Genomic DNA, 24,034 nt, shown 5'->3' with positions numbered 1-24,034 from the left:
ACAAACTTCTAAAGACACTTTAGATGCTAGATTACTTTGACTTCCAGGCAACCTTTCAACACAGTATAAAAAGAATCCTGACCCAATCTTCAGACATTAACAAAGCCCAACCCGGTTTACCTTTGGGTTTTGTTTTCCATGTATTTGTCTAACCTGGTAATCGCTGGGCCAGAAGGTGCTGACGGCCAGCTCCACCTGGTGCCACTGTCGCCCCTGGGAGCCGGAGATATTCCACACGGCGCTGCCCTTGGGGCCGCCGTTGACTCGGATGTAGACCTGTAGGGCCCCCGGGCTGTGGCCGTCACGGCTGTACAGGAAGTAGCTGAACTGTATGCAGTGTGTGTCGTTCTCACTCAGGGGGAGCAGGTACAGCTGTGCTCGCTGACCCCCCAAATGCTGAGAGGAATTGACCATCATGAAGGACCCTGGAGGGAAAAACAAGAAGTGATTACCACTGACATATTCTACTTACTGCAGCATGAGCCTGTAAAAGCAGATTTGAAAGTTTACAACACTAATAAAAAAAAAAGGGATGACCTTGCCAAGCAGCTTTAGCTATGCATATTTCACATATAACAGATATCAGAGCATTTTCACCTGTGAGACAGAGCTAAACAAGCCAAAATATAGAAAGTAACAGGATCTAACTGGTCGGGCTTCAACTGGAACACTCCTAGGATAGAAATGTCATGTTAGTTTTCAACCGCCGAAGATTGCCTGCCATCTTCCTATTTTTAAACCCCCGGTACAGAGCCCAAGTGCCAGCACTGACAGGTTCAAGGATGCTTCTCAGAATATCTGTTAGTTCCTGTCAGGCTATTTGTTTGAATTTGGTGTCTCTGTGCTGCTACCTGCTCTCCGCCTTTGCCTCTATCACTTTCTGTCCTCAGAACTGCACCGGGTGTCAGATTGGACTTTCATCTCAGAACGAGGTTTGCAGACGTATCAGCGGCTTTGTCTATTTCTGCAGCACAGCAGACTCGCCCTGGACAAGAAGGGCACCTGGCGTTAGATAGAGGAGAAATAAGTTGGTGCTTTCAAACTAATACTAAGCTGGAGCTGAGTTGGGAAGTTTTTATCTGCCAAAGTGTTGCTTATGTAAAACCTCAAACCTCCAAAGAGTTGCTCTTTTTACATGAGATAGTGCCACATGTGGAAGTTTAAATGATCTCCAATATTGATGGGAAACATTTATATTTTGTAGAATCTATCTGTATTCAACAACTAGCAGCAGTAGAGTCTAAAGACGACATGTTGGTCTAACACAACTCAAATTTTGAGTTGTGTTAGACAACTAACAACTCATATTTAGTACATGTGTGCAAAATGAAGAGCCTCAGGTGACATCATATGGAATAGGCATGCTAGTTTCTCATGTAAAATATTTTTGTTGATATATTTTTGTTTATAAAGTAAATCTAGAATAAATTTGGTGTTTATCTGCAATTAAATCAGTTTCCTTTCCTGGGATTATTCAGATATGTCGAAGCATATGAACACAATTAATATGTGACGTTTCTTTCAAAAAAACTGAATATTCCTTGGGATACAACTGACTGTGGCTCTAAGAGTTTACTCTAAGAGCTGCTCAAATGTTGCACCAGTAGATGTGCTTAGGCTACAGACGTGCACAAATCTTCATCTATATTCAGCTAATGTTGAAAAAATTTTGCAATTCTGTTGTTTCAATTAAATAAGAAATGAAATTAAAATCACACGTGAATAAGGTTGTTCACATCATTAAAGTCAGATGTAAACAATTTATGAGATATATTCATAATTCATCATAGTGCGAGTGCTCATCATCTATCAGCCAATCACAGGAGACCTCAGCGTTTTATTCAGGCGTTGGAGCAATAAGCCCCGCCTACTTGGGAGCGACTACATGTGTGCCGTTTTGGGTAAATTGTAGTTGGTGATTTTACAGACAAGTTATGGAATCAACATGTTGGAATGACGCACAACCTTTTATGAACTGTGATGCTGAGAGAGCTCTGCTGGAGACAGCTGGACACAAACCAAAATACACCCCCAAAAATCAAATCAACAATCATCCTCCACTTCCTAACTTCTTCACAGTTTTTGAAACTAGAATTTATTTTCATAATTTCAATTTGCGTAATTTTATGGTCAATGGAAGTGCAGCTAGTGACCCAGTAAGAGCACCACTTCATTTCATGCTACTCCATGCTGACACTCCATCCACACTGATGAAGATTGTCTCATTGACACGGTAAAGCGGCTCCAGCTGATGAGCGTCCCACCTGCTCATCAGCTAATGCTCAACCTTCATCTAATCTGACCTCTTCAAGGCACTCGTAGATTGTGTTCAGATCATCCAATTTTCACGCTAACCTCAAATAAAACCTAGCACCAGCCGGTGTCGGCCTGCTGAGAGACACAGCCGGGCCAGACAGCAAGTATCGTGGGTAGTGTAGTTGCCTGAGGATCCCAGTTGAGGGAGAGTGCAATCACAGACTGGTCTCCGGCCATTAATCATCCTGACACAGTTATTAGGGCCTAATGGCAGCCGAGGGAATGCTTAAACCAGAGAGATGGCGATAATGCTTACATTCTGACATGCAGAACGGATATCAGCACACACACCCCGCGCCTCATAAACACACAAACACTGAGGTCCCAGTCCAGCAGCCTTCCCTGCACCACCGTAAGAGGTACAGTCCTCCTTCAGCTCGCCTCCTTCCCCTTATCCTTTCTCACCTTCCTCTGTTTTCTTGACTTTCATCCCTTCTTTCTGACAAGTTGCCTTGTTTTAACACAAAATATGTGTTTGCTGTTTTCTAGTCAAAGCAATAGTTACAAAATATCTAAAAAAAAAAAAAATCTATTAGCAGATGATGTGTCAAGTCATTTCTCTCAAGGAAATGACTCAACACTCCTGAGTGTTTGGATTTCTGTTTGTTTGAATTTCATTTTCTCTTATGGGTTATTAAGGTTCAAATAATGATCTGGCAATATTCTGTTCATTTCTCTGTTTATTGTTTTTTAGGTGTTGCCAGATCAGTTTATTCCTTTGAGTTTAGTGCCTTAGATTTACTCTTGTGTTCTTCTTTTTGTTTATTTGAGTTTTATTTCTTCGATCACTCTGGCGTTTTCTCTTTTGGTTTATTTCTTCAGTCCCAGTTCAGTTCCTTCTCTGTTAGTCAGTCTGCTTTCCTGTTACTTACCCTCATCAGTAACAGCTCATACAGCCCCCCTGTTGGGTCATCACAATCGCCTGATTCTCCTACTTTCTAAGTTTCTGGTTCTTCTCCAGAAAGCGGCAGATTCTGCTGCTCTATGACTGTTTCCAAGTACTTTGTCAATCTCCACTCCTTTGTTGGTTTTTGTCAACGTTCAACGTCTCGTTCAAATTCTGTAAATGTTTTCTCATCATGACCATTTTTATTACACAAAGCAGAAGTGGCTGTCGGTGCTGTGGATCCACTAAGCCTGTCGTGGCAGTTCCTGGACTGAAAGTAATGATTTTACATCGTTGATCAGAAGATGGGGTGTTAAAAGCAAACCATAATCTTTTCACACTTTAAGGTTTGAGAGCGGCTGTTAAGGACTAAGTTGGAAAGAAACTCAATCATGCTATTGCAAGTGTACTTCTGTCAATGGGTGTTTATCAGAAAGTTGATGGAAAGATGGACAGTGCTAAAGAACATACTAAGACTTCAGTCTGCTTTAATCCAACTCCAGTTCATTTGTCTGGAAAGACTGAGTGTTTGAGGTTTGAATGGAACTCTGATGTGAACCACAAAAGTGAACTCTGGTCCACCTAAAAAACTCGGTCTGGGTTTGAGGGAAGTGAACTTTGGTGTGGTTCAAATTAATATTAGAATGCCAAAAGTCAAAAGCAGTCTCCACATTGCCCAGAATGCCTTGGGCTGGCAAGGCATTCTGGGGAAATACAACCAAAGCAAATGTACTCTCACTTGTGGAAGAAATGGTTCGTGATCTTTTGCCAAAGACAAACTAGAAGTCCTCCAACCGACACTACTCCATCTTTGTTCATATTTGCAAAGAGGGAAGTTGCGCTCAGTGTCTTCTTCAGACGTTTTCTTGGTGCAGTGCCCCCACAGTTGGGGGGTTGGAGGGGAACAAGTTTTTCAAATGGTTTGTTTTGGTTTGTGTAAAATACAACCACAGCAGCTGGAAATGGAAATGTTGCAACTTTGGTCTCCAGTCGAACTGAGTCTAACAGACTATGAGGTGTGAAAACACCAGAAAAATTAAGAGAGAAGCTGAGGTTCACCTTCCATAAGGAAACAACAGTAAATCTTCAACCTGTAGTACGGTGGTATGGTTTAGAAGCACAGCTATGTTTGAAATCTGAGTATTTGTGGCATGACTTGAAAATCTGACTTCACAGTTTTGCAGTACATTGTTGCTAACACATTTAAAAACTACATCATGTGAAAACTTATGGAAGGGTCTGTAATACAACAAAGTGTTAGTGGATATTAGGACTTGAGGCTTTTGCTTCCATCAGCCCACACCTCTGGGGAAATAGAAAAAAAATCAAGTTGGTCAAAAGGTAAAGTGATAAAGTGAAGTTCATAGACATTCTGGATATGAAGAAAAAAAAATGCATTTCACCCAGCCTCTCTGACCACTATGTGTTACCTCCCTCAGCTGAGCCATCCCTGCTGCTCCCCAAAGCACGGATGTGATGTCAACCTGCCTGAAATATCCTGTGATAACAAGCAGCTACTGTCCTTTGAGATCTTTCTGTACTCTTGGACAACACTGACATTTTTTCTCTGCCTCACAAGCTTTGCAGGAGTAAAAGCAGAGCAGTCTATTGGCTTATAGGCCTCTGCAGCTGCTTTGATGTGCCAGGGCTCCTGGGGGGCGGTGTGCTTAAATTACTTTTTCTTCAACCGCGAGAGCAGAAGCGACTTAGTCTTGGAGGGCAAGTCTCCAACTGTCCCTGTGAAAAACACTGCATGGAGATGAGTTGGAGTGGGGAGGAGGCATTCACAATACATTCACAATGCACCGCTATTCTTAGCATATGCAAACATCTTTAATGAACTGTCTGGTAAATCCGATGTATACTGGTGATAGCGACGATCTGTGTGTGGGGCCACCCAGTGGTGGAGCGAGTGAACAACATCTCCCACCTTCCTGACTTAATCGCCACAATCCAATGAGCCAGATAAACACTTAATGACTTCCTCACCAGTGGCAGGGGTTGTTTTTGCAAGCAGCATTGACAAATTGTCAAGGTAAGAAAGCTATTCAGTCATACAAGATTGTTTCATGGTTTTCTGTCCAAGTGCTGCTTGCTAGAGTAGTTCTGTGTTTGGGGGGAAAATGCCCATCCAGTATTTTTTAATGAAGTTTCTGGGTTGAATTTTCTGAGGTTAGAGTTTTCTGTATTGCTGTTATAATACCCAGACCATCAAATATATGAAGAGTAAATGCAGCTAGGCAACTTATCCATCCAATCATATTGGGATTTGGAACCAGAAGAGAGACCATTTCATATCCTGTCATCTTAAAGGGGCAGTATTACATGTTTTCCTGCCACATAGAGCCATTTTATAGCACAGTCAAGAGACTATGTTGCCTTCATTGTTACCATTGTTATAAAAATGCTATATATGTATATCAAATATGACTTAAGATAAGTCTGACTTCATGATTTACCATCTTGAAATTGTGCTTCTGTCTCTTTAAAAACTCCTGCTCTTTCTTAAGCTTCAGAAAGTCATCATAACATGGCTCCTCTATTAACCCTTTAACAACGTTTTTAACAGTGCTGCACTGAGAAGCAGCTCCTACAATGAGCTCAGCTGTTCAGTTCTACCAGGTGTTTGCTAACTCCTGCTGGCTAGTCTGAAGGAGTCGAGTGACAGAATGATGAGGGAGGCCTGCTCTGCGAGGCAGAAGCTGCAAGAAGGTCTGAGAAGGAGCTGCATTTCACAGGCAGGGCTACGTCCCACCCAGCCGTTTTGCGCAGCTGAATGGTTGCCATGGAGATTTAAGGACTCAAGAATCAAGGCAACACTCCAGGTATGTGTTTAATGAGCGAATAATATTATACCATGATGTCAAGCTCAAAAAAGTGGATTTCACATACCGCCCTTTTAAAAAAGACATCTTGGATGTAAACGATAGGACTTATATATGAAAAAGGGTTGGAAAAGCAAAACTGCTTGATGTTGCGGTAGCTTAAAAGGCTAAAGAGAAAAAAAAAAACAATATGCTCCAATCTGGCTGACATGTTGGTAATGTCTCTTTAAACCTGACCACAGTTACAGATGTAGCACTAATAAACCTTTTTCAGTCATAATTTCAGACTTAATTTATTTCATGACAACAACTATTAATTAACATCTATAAATTAAACAGTTGTTTCTTTCTCTAGCACTAGCTGGAGAAATAGCTTGTGGTATTTTACCAAAGACAAAACAGAAATTCTATTACAGCCACTAAATTGATGACACTCCATTTTCTTGTTCATATTTCGTGAAGAAGGAAGTTGCACACAAAGTTTTTTTCAGAGGAAGAAACTGCCAATAGACCGTCTGAATGAAGTGAAGCGTAGAACAAGGGGCTGGTTGTTACCAGGCTAAACTCGTCCTAAAGGCTACAGGATTGGGGTTTAACTCTGTTGTGTCTCCATGATGGAAAAGATAGCTTCATGTGCCTTTTTGGTGTTTATGAAGCATTATACATGCATCACAAATGAAAAAACAAAGCTTCACATCGAGATTTACAGTAGCTGAAGCGAAGAAGGACAGAAAAGAGAATTCCTCAAGGTTACAGAAAAAAAAAAAAAAAAAAAAAATCTGTTCCAGCTTGAGGTCAAGATGATTGATATAGTAATTAGAGAATGATATGAACCCATAAAGATATCACTATCTCTGATAACCTTACTCAACACCCTTGAGGATAAAAACATTGTATTAGTAGATGCACACTGGTGTGAAAACCAAATAAAAAAAAAGGAAACGTACATGCCCAGTGTACAGACATTCTCCATAAATCTATAAAAGCTGATAAGGCTCCATCTATTTCTCCCACGACCCCACCAAGGTTGAGGGAACATGCATTAAGAGATTAGGGGATGGCCTGGGCACCCTGAATTCATATGAGAGCGTAGGGTGGAAGCCTGAGTTACAGGTCTGGCTGCTTTTATCACACTTACACTGGAGGTGCTGGTGGAGGGGGTAATGAAGAGCAGCTCAAAGAGCGAAAAGAAGTGTGGGAAAGCAGAGAGAGGAAGAAAAAAAAGCGGGAGAGATAGCGGGTGGCTTTTATGTTTGTGGTAGAGGCTGTCAGTTTTCCTTAGAACCCGTCCACTGCCATCGGTAACGCTTTGTAGGACTCTGGCTCCATATTCCACACGGTGACAACACCATCGCTTCTTTGAAAAGGCCAGGCAAAAAAAAAACCTGCTGAATTTTAATCACATTTTTTTATCTGATATTTTCCACGTCCTGCTGCCTTTGACACCGTGAAAAGTCTGCTGCCGGTTGGCTCTGACGGGGACGCCATGCGTCTGATGAGAGCGACCTCTGCTCCCGTCCGCCCTGGGGCATCTAAAGAATTTGTTCCACATTTTCAATTTGGGCTCTGAATCCCACAGTCACCAACAGTAATTTCTTCTTCTTTTTTTTCCATCTGATACTGTAACTTGGAGCAGGAACCACCTCGCCTGATATCGCACAGATACAAAGCGGTGGTGGTGATTGGGGAGTAGAGGGTTTTAGTGTAATCCTCCTGTTTGTTCCTTTTGTTATCTGGCTGCGAGGAGCGATTGGTTCGCCTGGAGCTCGGCCTCGTTTAGCTCGTCGGAGATGTAACTCCGATCTTTGCCATTAACAAAGAAACAGAGATTTCCAACAACATCCAAACGGGAAGTCTGGAAAGCAGCCACAACAGCCGCAGCAGCAGCAGCTGGTCGTCAATGAGACGCTGATGGACACTAAACATCCCGCGGAGAACACGAGCCAACAGTCGGAGCTAATGAACTCCCCCGATGACGTTCTAGAATCTGGAGACTAACGGGAACAACGCAATCATTTGCTATGTTTCTACACCATCGCTTCCAAGATGCGACAACATACTGGGTGAAATATGCTAGCCATATGGGCCGCACAAATATTCCATGCTTCTGTTCTGATCATTTAAACCCTTAAACTACTCACCAGCGAACGCCATTTCCTGTCTTATGTTCTCTTCAGCAGAGAGTTTTCTGCCTTCGGAAACTATTTAATTAACTATTTTCAAGTTATTATCCTTCAGAAAGTAGATAATTAACTGTAGCAATTAATTACATTTGTCTATTAAAAATCATTTCTGTCAAAAATCTTTCAAAAATCTATTCTTACCCTTAATTGCGCTTTACTGGGCTGGATGAAATGCCTTAAAAATGTATCACAATATAAGCGTTTCATATCAGTCTATTGATAAGTGTCGAGATCAATAATTATTGATCAGTTTTTTTTTTTACTACCTGAAATACTGCCAAACTGGTGACATGATCTTTCCTGTTTTAGCCACAGTTTTCTTTTTTTAAGCAGTTATGAGCCACAGTGGAGAAACCTGAAACTGCTGCTGTGCAACTTACTCAGCAGGTATGGACACATTTTTCTGACATAATCCAAGAGCACAAATTTCCAGTGTGAAAACAGGATTTTATGTCTTTTTGCTTTCAAAGTTTTAATACTTTTTCTTACATTTTCATTTTGAAAGCAGGACTTCATGTATTTATTCTCAAAACTTGTAACGTTTGTAATCAAAACTTCTCCTTGCGCTCAGACTTAGTCTCTGCTCGGACTCTCTGCTCACTTACGAAACATAGAACTGCCTTTTGGCGCAGTCGCCTGGCAACCTCTCAGCCAATAGAATGATACAATGTTTCCTTCTAGTGGTTGTGCCTGTGTGGCTACTATAGATTGCAGCAACCTGTGCCACACATATCTATATATAGATATCATGTCGTGACCATGTTGTCTTTGGTTGGGTGAACAAAATCCTGCCTAAGATCAGTAGCTGTTAGCGATCAGTAGCGCATAGCTGGCGGATGTTTAGTGTACGATGGAGCAGAAAGCTGACGTTGTTGTTTCTCCATACATCCAGTGGGATGTAGGAGGAAGTTTGATCCATCTCTTCCATTGACCATAATGGACCAGGATCATGTTGCAGACTCCAGTGTTTTTCTAACAAAAAGGCCAGAGATTACAAGAGGAGTGGCAAAAGCAACTAGGGTATATTAGCAGAGCTATCAAATGATGGTTTCATTTCTCTTACTAAAAATAAAGTAATTTTGGATTGAATTGATTGTTAGAAGCACAAAACTAACACTTCATCATGAACATTTCTATTGAAAACTGAGTGATCAGAACCCAGAGGGATCAGACTCAATCCTATGCTCCTTGGTGGTCGTGTGTTTCTGTGTCAGTCGCTCCATCATTCTCTCATCATCTGACTGGCTCAGCACTAACCAGCTCATATAAGTCGCCCCATCATAGTGTCATCTGATGCTGTCTCAGAGGTTCTGCCGTGTCTCATTAGCTGGATAAGAAAAATACATTCTGCATTTTTTTAGAAACCTCTTATTAAGACCTTTAACTCAGGCTTAGAGACCTGCACCACAAAAAGATGACAACGCATTTACTCTAAAGCTCCAGTATGTGTCTTTAATACACAATATGGTGTTTTGTACATATTTATTGGAATGCATATGACTAGTTTTCTAACTTCAATCAAGGTGAAAATGATATGATAGCTTTTTATTAGGGGAAATATTACCAATAACTTTAGGAAATACCTTTAAAAATATTGCTGTTTTCTTTTTGACAACAGCAATATTTAGCTGATGTTTTCATGGGCTTACTAGTAAATATCTGCATAATTTGTCAATTTGTTTTACTTTTTGGGCAAAGAGAAAAAAAACCTGTTCTCCACAGATTTACCTTTTTGTATTAACTGCTTGGTCTGTCAAACCGAGTTCCAACCTGCAGACCGGGCCCTCCACACAACCTTACTTCTGTTTTCCCCGTTTATGTCTCAGCAGAATATCGGGTTGTCAGGTGTTTACCAGCTAATCACAGGTTGTCTGTCTGCCAGCTATTAGGAGCTCAACAGGTAGCGAGTGGTGAGATTTCAAAGGTTTTCCCGTGAGAACCGCTCCCTGCTGGGGCTGGAAACAACGATATGATCAGAGCAAACCGAAGCAGTCACACTATGAGTCAGACAGCTGATCAGCAAGGAGTGAAAAGGTGAGATGATGCTTTACACATCATGACAAAGAGGACGTTTAAATTCAAGAAACGGTCTGCCTTTATTCATGGAAATATGTAGGACCATTTTCAGTACCCACTACTTTTACATTTTTAATTTTATGCAGTAAAATATTTAATAGATGTTTGCATCCACATTAAAATGTGGTTGTTTTGCAAGCAGAGTTGAGAAAAACTGTTTTAAGTGAGAAAGTGACCACCTTGTTAAAAGTAGAACACCTGTTTTAGTCACATTGATTAAAGTAGATTTTCTTTGTGAGAAGAAGAATAGCCACTGTTACCCCTTTAGTTTGAAATAAGTGTGGTGAGATGCATCCTGTAACTCTCTACCAGTGTTTTCACACCTGATAGTCTGGTAGACTTGACCAAAGTTCTAACATTTGTTCCATTTCCAGCTGCTGTGGTTCTCTTTCACACTGGACTGAGGTAAATGAACCTGCCTCCCTCCCCCTCGCCTGTAGGGGGCACTGCACCAAGACCCACTGAAGAAAACATGGAAACCTCTGAAGAAGACGCTGAGCACAATTTCCTTCTTCTCAAAATGTAAACAAGAATGGAATGGCATGAGATTTCAGCGGTTGGAGGATTTCTTTTTGTTTTTGGGAAAAACACACTCCCTCTAGTACTATGTAGATTCATGTGTTTGTTTTGGTTGTATTTACCCAGAACTCCCTGTGCTATAGTCCACTTCCTGCTTTTGGAGCGGTGTCTGTTATGTTTAGCATTCACATTGTCATTCGAACTGCACCTGCATTCACTTCAACCAAACCCAGACCGAGGTTTGTAGGCGGACCAGAGTTTGCATCAGAATTCCGTTACCCATTCACACCTCCCAAAACCAACCGGACCCTCTAGGCAAACACACTGGAGTTCAACTAAAGCGAACCAAACAGGGCTGGTGTGAATGAACCCCAGAAAGAAATTAAACGTCTTTTTTTCCCTGCAAATAAGGACATGCAAGCCAGCAAAGATCTGGTCACACACAGAGAGCAAGTAAAAGCACATCATGGTAAAAGGTAAAAAAAAAAAAAAAACATAGAAAACCTGGATCAGCCAAATTATTCACGACGCATATGACAGAGTGGAAAGCTGTGAACACAAAAAATAAACTGTGAATGTAAAATAAAAAAAAAACTGCCCACGCAAATGTTGGCGCATTCTGCCTTGATTAGTGAACCTGATCTAAAATGTATAATCCTGCTCTGATATTTTACGTAAGTTGCTCATGGAATAAGTTTTGCTTCTTCTGGTATTTTGCTGCCCTGTCCTGATTCCAGGTCCAGACAAAATTTAGATTGGGTTCAGTTTGCCTAAAGGTCAGAGTGTCTACTCTACTGGTCCATCTGAATATAGAAATATTTATGCATATTAACCAATCCTGTTGAAACCAACTACATTGCACATTTTGAATATCCAATGAAATCTCAAGGATTTGCACAAAAAGAGAAACAACTAAAGAAATCCCTTTTTTCTTAACCATCCATTTTCTACTGTCCACAAATGACCCACTGAGCCTCTGAATGGACAAGAAGAGAGAATTTGTAAGTCCTCAATCAGCATTCAACTTTCATTCCAACTGGGCTCCTTCATGATTGAATCCTCGATAGTGGTCCTGCTCCTACGTTGGGCCGCCATTGTTCCCGCTGCTCTGAAAAAAGAATTATAGTAGTATGGAATGATTGTGGTGCTCAGGAATCAACAAAAGGAGAGGCTCAATGAGCTTTGACAAGGTAAATGTTGCCAAGTACTCCCAACTATCACAGTCATTTCGTCCATTAAGCCAGAACAAATGATCTTTCTCTGGGAGAAGTCTTTTGAAGCTGTTATTCCTGCAGCCTGAACTGAAAAAAAATCAGTACTCAAGGAGGGGAAACTAAAAGGAAATTGGGGTCATTTCATGTTCTCAGCTCAAACAGTGTTCATGAATGAAAGAAAGGAAACATATTTCTGATGCAGGAAACAGGTTTTTTCTGCCAATCGCCAAAAAAACAGAAAGGTTAGTTCATCAGGCACACTGGGGAAAAAACTGCAACTTGAGATCAAGGTCATAATAGTTTTGGGTTTTTTGTTATAGTCCAGTTTTTGTTGTGACTTTTAATTGGTCTAATTCAGTTAGTTTTAGTAAGTCTTTGCTAGTTTTTAGATTTTTTTTTAGTTATTAGTTAAATATTATTTGGTTCAAAGGTTCAAATATTGTATTGTGATTATGTACATATAGATTGGATAATGGATACTCAGCAGAAGACACCATTTTCAAAATATGTATTCTGTTATTGTTGAACAATCAACTGACTGGAGGTTTATCCCAACGTTTTCAGGCACCATTTTAAAGACTAGCATAAACACCGCCAGTCTGTGTTTATGCAGACTAGCGTTCTGCTCCTCATGCCGTAATTTTCAGACTGTTTACCTAAACTGCTTGTGTGGGGGAAAAAAATCCAGTTCACATCAGTTTGAAAGGCTAATAAATAGCTTCATAAACACGAAAACAAAGGATATCATATCCATAATTTTAGTATAATTTAGTTAGTTTCCGAAACACGCAATATAGTTCCAGATTATTATACATTTTCCCCCTTTAATTACTGTTATTTTATTTCAGCTAACAAAAATGTTTTCTCCTGTTCAGTTTGTGTTATTTCGTTAATTTTAGCTAACTATATATATCATAACCTCACTTGAGACACACGATCGCACTACGTTCTTTAGCCTTAGAGTGGTTGGGGGTCTCAGCCCCCAGAAACACTCTGAACTTGACTCTCCAGCCTTTCAGCTCAGCTTGAGCTCCGGTCAGCTGACATAAGAGGATGAAAGCAGACTCAGTATGAAGCCTAATCTTCTCAGTGTCAGAAATCAATAGTGAATTAGCTGCCACCCAAGGACAACGTGTGGGCTGTGTATGTTTGCTTTGCGCGGTGCTGCCGCTGTGGGGCGTGGCGGTGCATCCTGCCTGACCCCCACGGCAGCTCCGGCTAACTCCGGTCATCTGCTGCGTGTTCTGCTCCGTGGAAGAATTCCTCTCTCTGCCCTATTTCCACTACGATTCTCTGGTCATTTCATAAACTGCTTGCCATTTTCCCGAGCCCCACTCCTTTGTTTTATTCTCAGCTCCTGCAGTAAATCAGAGCTCACAGCGGGAACGCGATGGACCCCCAGATAAAGCCAGTGGATGCTCTGAAATGGGGACAAACCGCTAATAGAGGTGATGTTCATGCAACGCATAAACACTTGAAATTTAATGATTTTAAAAATAATCAGAACTGAATTTGCTGGAAATTCAAATGTATTTAATTGGTTATGTGTTACATAAAATAATAATGCTATATATATATATATATATATATATATATATATATATATATATATATATATATATATATATATATATATAGGGCTGCACAGGGGCGCAGTTGGTAGAGCTGTTCTGGGTTCGATTCCCGGCCCCGGTCTTTCTGCATGGAGTTTGCATGTTCTCCCTGTGCATGCTTGGGTTTTCTCCAGGTACTCCGGTTTCCTCCCACTGTCCAAAAACATGACTGTCAGGTTAATTGGCCTCTCCAAATTGCCCCTAGGTGTGAGTGTGTGTGTGCATGGTTGTTTGTCCTGTGTGTCTCTGTGTTGCCCTGCAACAGACCGGCGACCGCCTCTCGCCCAGCACGCTAGCTGGAGATGGGCACCAGCAACCCTCCCGACCCCATTAGGGGACAAGGGTGTAAGAAAATGGATGGATGGATATATACAGTATATTATATATATATATACACTTACACTTATGACAAGTAGGTAAAGATCGAAAAGGAGATTATAGTAGGTATTAGCAGATTATTGATTTAAAGTAGGAACTGATAGTAAGGTTAATTTTGTGCAGACTTGCAGTTTTCACCAGTCATCACAACTTTTCCACAAATCTGACCGTTTTCTGAACTTCCTTCTTTTCTGACCAATCACTACAACTCAGCTGAACTTTGACCAATCCCCTTAAGCCGCTTTGAATTGAACTTCCTCTTTCACATCTCTTGAAAACCAAAACTCATTGTAAAGTTAGCTTTTTTTCTTTTTTTACTAAAAACATTTTGAGATGTTCTTTATGATTTGCACTTTGTGGTCTGAGAGGCAGATGAAGTTATACCCTCCATCATCAATTTGGTCACAAACTAACCCAGAACAACATTTAAACCACAGCTGGCCCAACTCGCCTCCGTTAATGTCAGTGTTTGTGACTCAGCAACAAAACAGACAGTGGGTATAAACAGCAGCCTTGACGAGGTTAAAGGTCAAGATTAAGACCACAGCTGACAAAAAAATAAAAAATTAAAAGGCCCATCACATATTTGCAAAATAAAAAACCCCACCTAGACAATTCCCCAAACTTTCTGTGAAATAAAGAGACAAAGTGAGTCCTTCCATTTATTTTACATCTGTTGTTCAGCTAGCAAAGCACTGCAACATACAAACTTCTGAATAAATAACGGTGGTGAAAATCATGCGGGAGAATGTCCGGCTACTAGTTCATGACCTTCTTCTTGAGGTTACTTGGATTAGGCAGCAGGACACTGAACCTGAAGCCCAGCAGCAGCATGTAAGTTACATGATGCCACATAAGAACATGGATCCAAGCTCAGTAACCTGAAGCGGCCCGTTTATATAAAAACAGGTCAGGGTCTGAGTCATCAGTTTCTGTGTTGCCTGGCAAAAACAAATCAAGCTCTCCAGTTCCTGAAGCGATCCCCACCAAGGATAAGGCCAAGCCTGATTTTCATTGGCTGGTGCTGTGCAGTGATACAACATCTGCATGGAAGAGGAGGAAGCAGTAGGAGGATGCTGATCTGCCAGGCTGGATCAAAGCCCACTGCAGGTGCTCTAACCACAGAGTGACGGTGATAAGGCCCTGTCAGCCCTGGTCCTGCAGTGTGCCAGCAGCACGGAGGGAAAGGTGAAGTGCATCTGGAGGACAGAGGACGCCATCTGGTCCAGATCACCTCAAGCTGCAGAAACCAACGCCTGTCCTTTCCCTAACCCGGCCTCAGAGTTAGTCTGAACTCAGCAAAAATGAAGGACTCTGTAAAAGTTGAGAAGAAAAAACCCGTCTAATAATGGAGCCACAAAAGTATTCACACCCATCGAAGCTTTCTATGATTTGTCATGTAACAACCACAAAAATGGGATTTTTCTTTTGTCATAGATCAACACAAACTGCTGTAAATAAATTAGCTGGAATGAAAGAATAAATACATTTTAACAGAAGTCACCTAACTAGGTAACAGAGTCCACCTGTGTGAATTCAGTGTTTCCATACTGAGACTCCGTTCAATTGGGGACAAAAATTCCAACAAACCAAATCCTTTGAAAGCAAGTTTGTTTTGATTGTATTTACCCAGAATGCCCTGTGCTACAGTGAGTAGGTTATGAAACTATTTCCCAAAGTTATAACTACTTAATTCTTCATCTTGAATAAAATGACTTTGGTACAACAGTGACAAGCCTACCGAGACAAAGCTGTTCACCACATAGTGACAAGCTGAATAAGAAAAATATTTTCATTACTTTATAAAGTATAATAAATTTTATACGATTTTATACAAGTACAGATAACATGAGTATGTCTAGTTATTGTTCAGGAAGGAGACATGTTTATAGAAATGTTCATGTTATAAATACACGCAAAGACCAAGACCTTCACTTTGGGACATTTTTGTTCTGATACAATTGAATTCAATTTATTGACATTTTCATTCATCCAGTTCATCTTTTGAATGAACAAAGGAGAAGCTTGTAAGTCTAAGAAAACACTATGCAGAAAGGACTGGTGCACTTTACCACACAGATGGAAGATCAGCATGTGGAAATACTAAAGCTGCATCTCAAGACAGATGGCAGGACATCAACTCTAGACCACAACTCAGTCGTGCGCATGGACAAACCCCTGATGGTCTTTCTACCAAGTAGTAGGAACATGAATGTAAACGTCAGAGTTTGAAAAAAATTTGAAAGAAAATCTCTATTAATTTTTTCACTCATTATTTTGGCATTAAGTGAACAGAAATCATTTTAGCAGTCCTAAATAAGTAAGGAAATAATTGAAAGAAAGGACTTTAAAGTCAGACATTAAGAATATAACATTTTCCTGTAAAAATGTGGTTTGAACTGTAGCCTTATTCAGGTTTTGAGTTTTGCAGCGGTAGGGAGGAGGTGTTAATGATGAACAATGACTATATATTTGTCTTCAATCTTAAGCCAAAGCACAGCAGGCTGTTAGACTGAAAAACACAACGGTAGCTTTAAATTTAGAAGGTGTCAATGAAATGTCGACCGTTAGCTGAAAGGAGGCCCTTCGACACCCGTTGGGGGTCCAACCAACAGACCGACAGCTTAAAGCTCCACACATTATGCTGCGACTGGGTGTTATTCAACATCAGCCAGGCTTTGAGCCAATTGGTTGCGGGCAAACTCTGAATCAGCCAATGGGCCTCTCTGCTGGATTCAAACGGGCCAAAGGGAAAGCGCTCAGCGCTCATCGGCTTTCACAGAGGCGCTCCCTCTAAATCCACCGCGCTGCCAGACACAAATGAAAGGCGTTAGTAATCCCAGGATCTTAATTCACATCCTGCATGGCTGCAGTTTTAATGGTGCCGCTTGCAGCAAATAAACCCTAGAAAATTGAAATCAACTGTAATAAATCAGCATAATAAGAACCTCAGCCGACGACTGAAGAGGGTAAAAATGCACACTGTTTGACATTTATGAGGGATAACTTTTAATCCTCAGATCTGCAACAGAGGCGCAGTCTGACTGACTGCCAGCTACAGCTAAAAAAGTGGGGGCTCCACCGCAGTGGCCCGTTGACAATAGTTACACACCGATGCAGGCATGGATGTTGACGGAGTTAAATTCATGCCAAAGGTAGATCATATTCATTGTTCTTCTGTGCAAGTAAAACCAAAATGGAACATGCAGTTAGGTTAATGTCTCCTCTCCTCTCCTCCACTGGCCAACAACACAGGAACCTAACCCAACGCCCCCCACTGGGTCCAAACTGCCAAGACAACAATAGCAGTCCCAGCTGCAGCAGTTGTGACAAGCAGCAAGTGATTGGACCCGAGAATGAAGGCAACAAAAGACAAGTGTGTGTGTGCGCGTGTGTGTTTGTGTGTGCGTGTGTGTGTGTGTGTGTGTGTGTGTGTGTGTGTGTGTGTGTGTGTGTGTGTGTGTGTGTGTGTGTGTGTGTGTGTTGGGAGAGACTGGGAGTTCAGCTTAGTTCAGTGTCTGCTGGCCTGTCACAGAGAGACGGACACGATGGGGGTGGCAGAAGGACAAAAGGTTTCCAACAGACTAGAAATGAGGTAACACATTAAATCCTACACACACACATTGGATCACACCCCCAAACACACACACACCCACCCTCACCATTATAAACACATGCACCATTTGTCATTGCTCAAGGGGAGCACAAAGACAAGGAGGGGAACAAACTGGAACTGGGTCAAAAATCTAATTAATCTCAGACAAGAAACACTCAGAGAGACAGAGAAAGATCCGTTACTGACCTTTGACCCGTGTCTGTGGGGGTGTCAGTGTTGTGAGGGGCAAATGGATTCATTTTACATTAATGCCAGGTTGGGTTTGTTGTGCCAGGCCAAACAGAATGGCAAAATGGGAGCTCATGTATGCTAGAGTCTACTCAAAAGTTTTCATAGAACAGATGTGCTCATTAACTTCTGTAAAGTTTGTCAAAGATGGACAGTTGGTGGCCTAATATTACAGGTTTCTGTGCGTTTAGCTGCACAAAAAGACAAGGAAACAAACCAAGCTTGTAATTTTATTGTCTAACTTTTATTGAGGAAAGAAGACAGCGGTGGATAGCGGCCATTAGTCATAAGGACTAACAGTCATAGGTGGAATCACTGATTTGTAGGAAATGCTTTTTACAAGGAGAGATGATCAACATTTATTTACGTTATAAGCAAGTAAGATTAGTAAGATGCAATCAAATATTTCAATATTGAGTAAGTATGTTTCTAATCATCAGTAAACACAGAGAAATGAGCACAACATCATGTATCCTAGCATGTACCACAAAAACTGGTTAGCATCTAAACTTTTTCACATTTGTATGTCTTTCTGTTGTCAATAAACACTTCAGGAGGGAAAAGATCTGGGTCCGTTTCTAAGATAGCTATTTCCAACTTTTGTAAACACTGAGTCTTATAAGCCCCAGCTAGGTGCTAATTCCACAGGCTAATTAGCTCAATTTGAATAAGGAGAAGTCATGGCTATACTAGAAAAAACTACTTAGTGAAAACAATTGTAGCTGCTCCTTTCAATACTCCCATCCTTCACTTCCAAAGTCCATCGTGGCGACTCTTGTGAATAAGTGACAGAGTTGCAAAGGGTCAATACTGCCACAATATATTCAGTGCTACCAAGAGTCTTCAGAAGTTGCCTAATTTGTAAATAGTCCTGCATCTAAAATATTCAAGCATAAATCATGATGGTGGTAGCACAATGCTTTTTTGACCCCAGACTTGAGACTGGGGAGTAATCCTAATGTTCACTCATGTCCAGACGCAAGACATGGGTGAACATTACCCTAGCCATACAATAAAATGGTTCCAATCAAAGAAATTTATATGCTAGAGCAGTGTTTCTCAACCTTTTTTGGGCCAGCGCCCCCCCAGCCTTTATCCAGGTCCCTCACCGCCCCCCACCAAAGAATTTGCAGGCTACTTTGCACTGACCATTATTTTTATTATTAATATTACTATCACTATTGTACATGTTTTGATTTTTATGCTTGTTTCTGTATTTATCATCAAAAATAATTTCCCAGAAAACAAAAAAGTCATGGGAATAGAAATTATTCTCACAGGCGTCTATGAAAAATGTAATGAACATTCAAGTTAAAATTAGTAGGACTACCAGCAGCCAATCAGAGTGGAAAAAATATTCTTGTTCTTTGCCATTTTTTGTTGTTAAATATTCCACAAAATGACCAGATAAAAGATTAACAACATGCCGGTTTAAACTTTGATCTATTTGCAAAATGACTGAGCTCTGCAACATTAAAACATGGATAGAACTGTAACTACATTAATCATAACTCTTCTTCTCTTCAGTGTTTGCCAGTTTCTGGTGGTGCAGCTCTGTGCTGCCTTCAGGAGAATGGGACATCAGCGTATCATCCATAAAATTTCACCCACATGGCATTTATTGTGCAAACCAGAGCTTTCATTAGAAAACAAGTTTTTTTAATGTCATACAAATATGAGACAGAAACATGGATTATATCTTCATACAGACCTGTCTATTGATTTATAGATTGGACAAATATGGTTCTTAATCAAATCCTAATGAGTCAAATTGAAAGTGTCATGGAGTCACTGAACACCACCATGACATTAACACTGACATAAAAAAATAATATTAAAGAAATAAATATATCAAATCTAATTAAAAACAAATAAGTGATAAGTTCTGTTATGGTCTTTAAGATATATTTATTCTTAGTACTAGATATGGTCTTAAACCCATGGCACTAAAACAATATTATTTTATCTTTTATCTTAAAATAGTGTCTATTCTTGCCATACAGTCCTCTGTATTAATTATTGCTCTAAAGGTCTTGCCATACCAGTTTATTCCTCTGTATTTACTTTAGTTTCTTAGTTTATTCTTGTATTTTGTTCTTCATTCATTTCCATTTAGTTTCCTTTGATTAGTATTATCCTCTCGGTTTATTGCTATGTCCACTTTAGTTTCTTTCCTGTTGCTAGATTTATTTTATAATTTATTGACCATCAGTAATCTTCACTCATCACCTGCTGCGACGCCTAATCATCATGTGTTGATTTTTCACTGCTCAGCGTCGGATTCTCTGTTTTTATGCCATAATTCACATGTAGTTCATCACTCCGTTTTATGTCCCGCTTCTCCTGTTTCAGAGTTTTGCGCAATATGCATGTCGTTTTTTGTTTGTTTGTTTTTTTAACCCCCGAAGGTGCAGGGCAGTCGGGAAACATATCGATGGGGAAAAGGCAGACTGACATAAACCTTTTGAAACAACTGAAACAATTTCGGCATTCTGATTACTGAAATTTAAAAGTGCTGTGGTACCGTTGTTCTATCACACCGGACCACTTACAGCACCGGTGTTAATGCTATAAAATGAACGCTCTCTACCGTGGTATCAACCATGGAGGAATTTGTTTATTTAAATGGGTTAATTTTTCAGAAGGATACAAAGTGAGTCTATCGTGATTTTAGTAATTATATGTTTATAAGAGCGATTTTCTGTTGTCCTTCCATGGAAGTGGGCAGGTTTCAAACGGAAATAAAACACTTTTTAATATAAGTTGCTGCTTAACATGATCACAGAACTGGCAAAACATATGTACAAAAATACCAGACAAAGTGAATCACAGCAACGTCATCAGAAGGTGTAATGCTGAACTGATGCGGTGAAGCTACCAGTAGCAGTAGAGGAGCTGCGCCAAGAAGCTAGAAACAGCGAATAGAAGAAGAGCTGCCATCGATACAGTTGCAGCCAAGCATAATTTAATGTTAGACAATACAGTTTTACCAAGTTGCTCAAAGTCTAAAATGGTATTGTTGTGCATATAAGGTGTAAAGTTTACCTTCGACCAAACGCCCCCCAAAGGAATCTCAGTGCCCCCGTTTTGTAAAGATTTCCGCCAGCGCCCCCTGCCGTCCTCTGAACGTCCCCCGGGGGGGCGGTACCGCCCACGTTGAGAACCACTATGCTAGACCAGCCCAGTCAAAGATGAGCAAATTACGGTTAGACTTAACCCTAACCCAACCTTTATCCAAGAATATAATGGAACAGCAGATGGTTCTAAAAAGGAGGTTTAATTTGTAAAATTTAGAAAATCATTTAACATTTTATTTCCACTTCACAATTATACATCAGTTGTGCCCAGTCCCAGTCCAGAAGGCTACTATCCTCAACCTTTAGGTCCATCCTTTCTAAAAACAAACATACCTGAATTACATGAGCTGAAGAACCTGCTAGTGATGGAGCTCAGGTGTGTTGGAGAAGGGATTCATGAAAGTTGCAGAAGAGTAACTCTCTTGGATGTGTTGGTCTACCATGTAAAATCCTAATAAAACACACTAGTTTGTCCTTTTGTATGCCTCTGTATATTCCTGGAGTCTGGCTGTTGATCAGCTCTTCCTTTTCATTCTTCTCTATGGATAAATGGATAAGTGGAAGCTAACGGTTCAGGGGAGTCATTATTCCCACCCTGGTCACACTTTCTAACTGTCGTTTCTAATCCATTCAGAGACTTGCGCCGACCCCTCCTCCTTTTAGGCAGGAGGCGGAGAGGCTGGTGGCAGGGAAGTTTGAAGGCAATGACTGAAAGTAGTGAAAGTGTCTGTTTGCCCCTTCGGGCCCCTGGGATCCTCACGTGATAATGTGGGGTGAAAGAGCTTGAGCAGCGCCCTGACAGCAGATACGTCAACAGAGCTGCAGAGCCGTTACTATGGGCGATGGGCGTCAGCTGGGGACATAAATAATGTAACACCTATAGAATGTATCAGCAGCTGCATGATTGGAGTTTGTGGCACTCCGAGGGAAAGCTGCATTGTAATTCAAGACAAATTCTCCGTCGTCAGCTGCTGCATCCAGAGTCATCGGGAAGGGCAAGAGAAAGGAGGGAAGAGACTCAAAGAGACTCCAACCCTTAGCGGATTATTGGGAAAAGACAGTTGAGTCTTGAGAAAGTAAACTGTCACTAGTTTGAAAGGGCAACGTTGACGGAAAATGTTTCGGAATGTCGGATGGCTGGTCACTCCGTAATCAGTGCTGCCACAGCAGGTGTTGTCCATCAGCTGTTGGAGTCTAAATGACCTGCAGTCATCCGGGATTCAGTATGGATTGGCTCTAAAACCTATGACCTCCCCAGTTTGAAACACGATGACATCAGCAACCCTCGACTGGTGTTATTTTGACAGCTGTCACACTGGAATTTGCTCCTATTACCCAACAGGAGCTGATGGAGGCTGGCAGCATGCAGAGATTTTTCTATTTTAGAACCAGCTTTTCTTTTGTGTTTTTGATAAGATACCTTCTTATTATGGAAGCACTGATATGAAAATGTGGGTCGATATCAATATCCAATTCCAATGTAACATCAATACTGATGTTGGTGCTGATATATCGTGCATCCCTACTTCTGAAATGTTTTATTTAAAGATGCACTGTAAACATTAAAAGGTTACTCAAACTCGTTTGACTCATCTCAGTCTAAGGTTTCCCCCCGGTGTATTATCATCCTGATGGGCTACCAGGCCTCCGCATCAGCTCTAGGTTTATAGTTGATGCATTGAACAGGACGGTACCAATCTCCGCTGCACGTTGGCCTTGCATTGGGCTCTTTGTTCTAAAACTGTGGGATTTTATTGTAATTATTGCTCAACGAGAGTCACATGTTAAAAAGTGTCTGTTGAAGTTCTGATCATAAAAGCTTCAACTTCCAGACCCATCTGAAGCTGATTCTTATTCTTGTTGGATCCACTTTCTCATTGATGGTACATGATGACTTCAGACACGCTGAAGGAAAGTCACTCCACACATCAAACCTCTTTTGTCTTTATTTCTTCGCTTAAACAGAGCAGCTTTGAGTGCAGCACCAAGCCACATATCTTTCCAGTCGTTCCTGGGAAGTTGCCTTTTACTAGGCCTTTGCTCCAGTGTTTACTGTTGACAAGCTCTTCAGTGTTTCTTGTTTTAATGGAACATTGAAAGAAACAAACTTGAAATGTTGCGTATTATGAGGTCCACATAAACTATGGATATATATCAGGCAGTAAAGCAGATTTTTATGGCGAGCATATGCTTTAAGGTTCATCTTCAGAGACTTGCTCACAATGCAAAAACACAGTGGGTGACTTAAAAGCCTTTGCCTGAGTGCATTCAGCAAACTCCAGACTGAGTTATCCAACTACCAAATCAATCTTTAATGCTCCTTTTACATGTGTAGTACTCTGTCTCAAACATACCAAGGCTTCATGACAGTCTTTAATGCTTGTGAGTGAAAAACATCAGAACTAAAGGTAACTGAAGGAAATCTGAGTCCTGTTCACACCTACAGACTAACAGAAGAGATAATTGAATGTGTTTTTTTTAATCAAAAGCACTGCTAAGGTGTTGTTTAATGTATCCACCTCACAGAGCTGCAATCCCCCCGCCTCTCAGCTCCTCCAGACTAGCGGCAGCAGCAATGTGCATACACCTGATGGAACTGTGCATCTGCTGAGATTACCATGGAAAATACATCTCAGTTCAACTCTCCTAAGAATGCCTTAAATGGCTTAATGAAGGAGCGAAGTTATGAAGGCGTATGGAAGGAGGAGTGATGGAAAGAACAGGAGCTTCTTAAAGAGACAGAGGTACAAATTCAAGGCATCAAATTGCAAAGTCAAATAACATATTCAATATATGCAGCATTTTTAATAACAATTGAATGTAGTGTAGTGACTTTATTATGCTATAAAATGGCACTAAGTGATTGGAAAGTATCGTATTTTCCGGACTATAAGCCGTAGATATCTCTTCCGCTCCAGGCTTTCCACAACGATGCAGCAGCAGAGCGGGGCACCAAAATTTGAGTCATAACAAGTCAATTGAATATCACATTTATTACGGTTGGAAAAAGAAAAAGGTGCCAAGTTTAGATTTAACTGAACTGATTACGGCAGTTTCCCAACAGTAACTGTAACAGTAAAAGCGCTGATCCTTCGTTTCTGCT

At 40.9% G+C, this 24,034-nt stretch overlaps 1 protein-coding gene across 4 annotated transcripts in view; it reads right to left on the bottom strand.

Moving 5' to 3' along the window:
• ptprua (protein tyrosine phosphatase receptor type Ua) overlaps nucleotides 1-24,034 on the bottom strand; it is a 211,960-nt gene that overhangs the window by 101,288 nt on the left and 86,638 nt on the right. For all 4 annotated transcript variants that reach the window (XM_008421304.3, XM_008421306.3, XM_008421305.3 and 1 more), the window contains exon 3: nucleotides 154-425. In XM_008421304.3, the coding sequence (XP_008419526.1) occupies nucleotides 154-425 (272 nt within the window). The remainder of the gene's footprint in view (nucleotides 1-153; nucleotides 426-24,034) is intronic.

Source organism: Poecilia reticulata, chromosome 11 (assembly GCF_904066995.2).
Source record: "Poecilia reticulata chromosome 11, P_reticulata-male-v2, whole genome shotgun sequence".
NCBI classification, from domain to species: Eukaryota; Metazoa; Chordata; class Actinopteri; order Cyprinodontiformes; family Poeciliidae; genus Poecilia; species Poecilia reticulata.
Note: the sequence above shows the minus strand (reverse complement) of the source record. Positions and strands in the feature narration are given on the sequence as shown.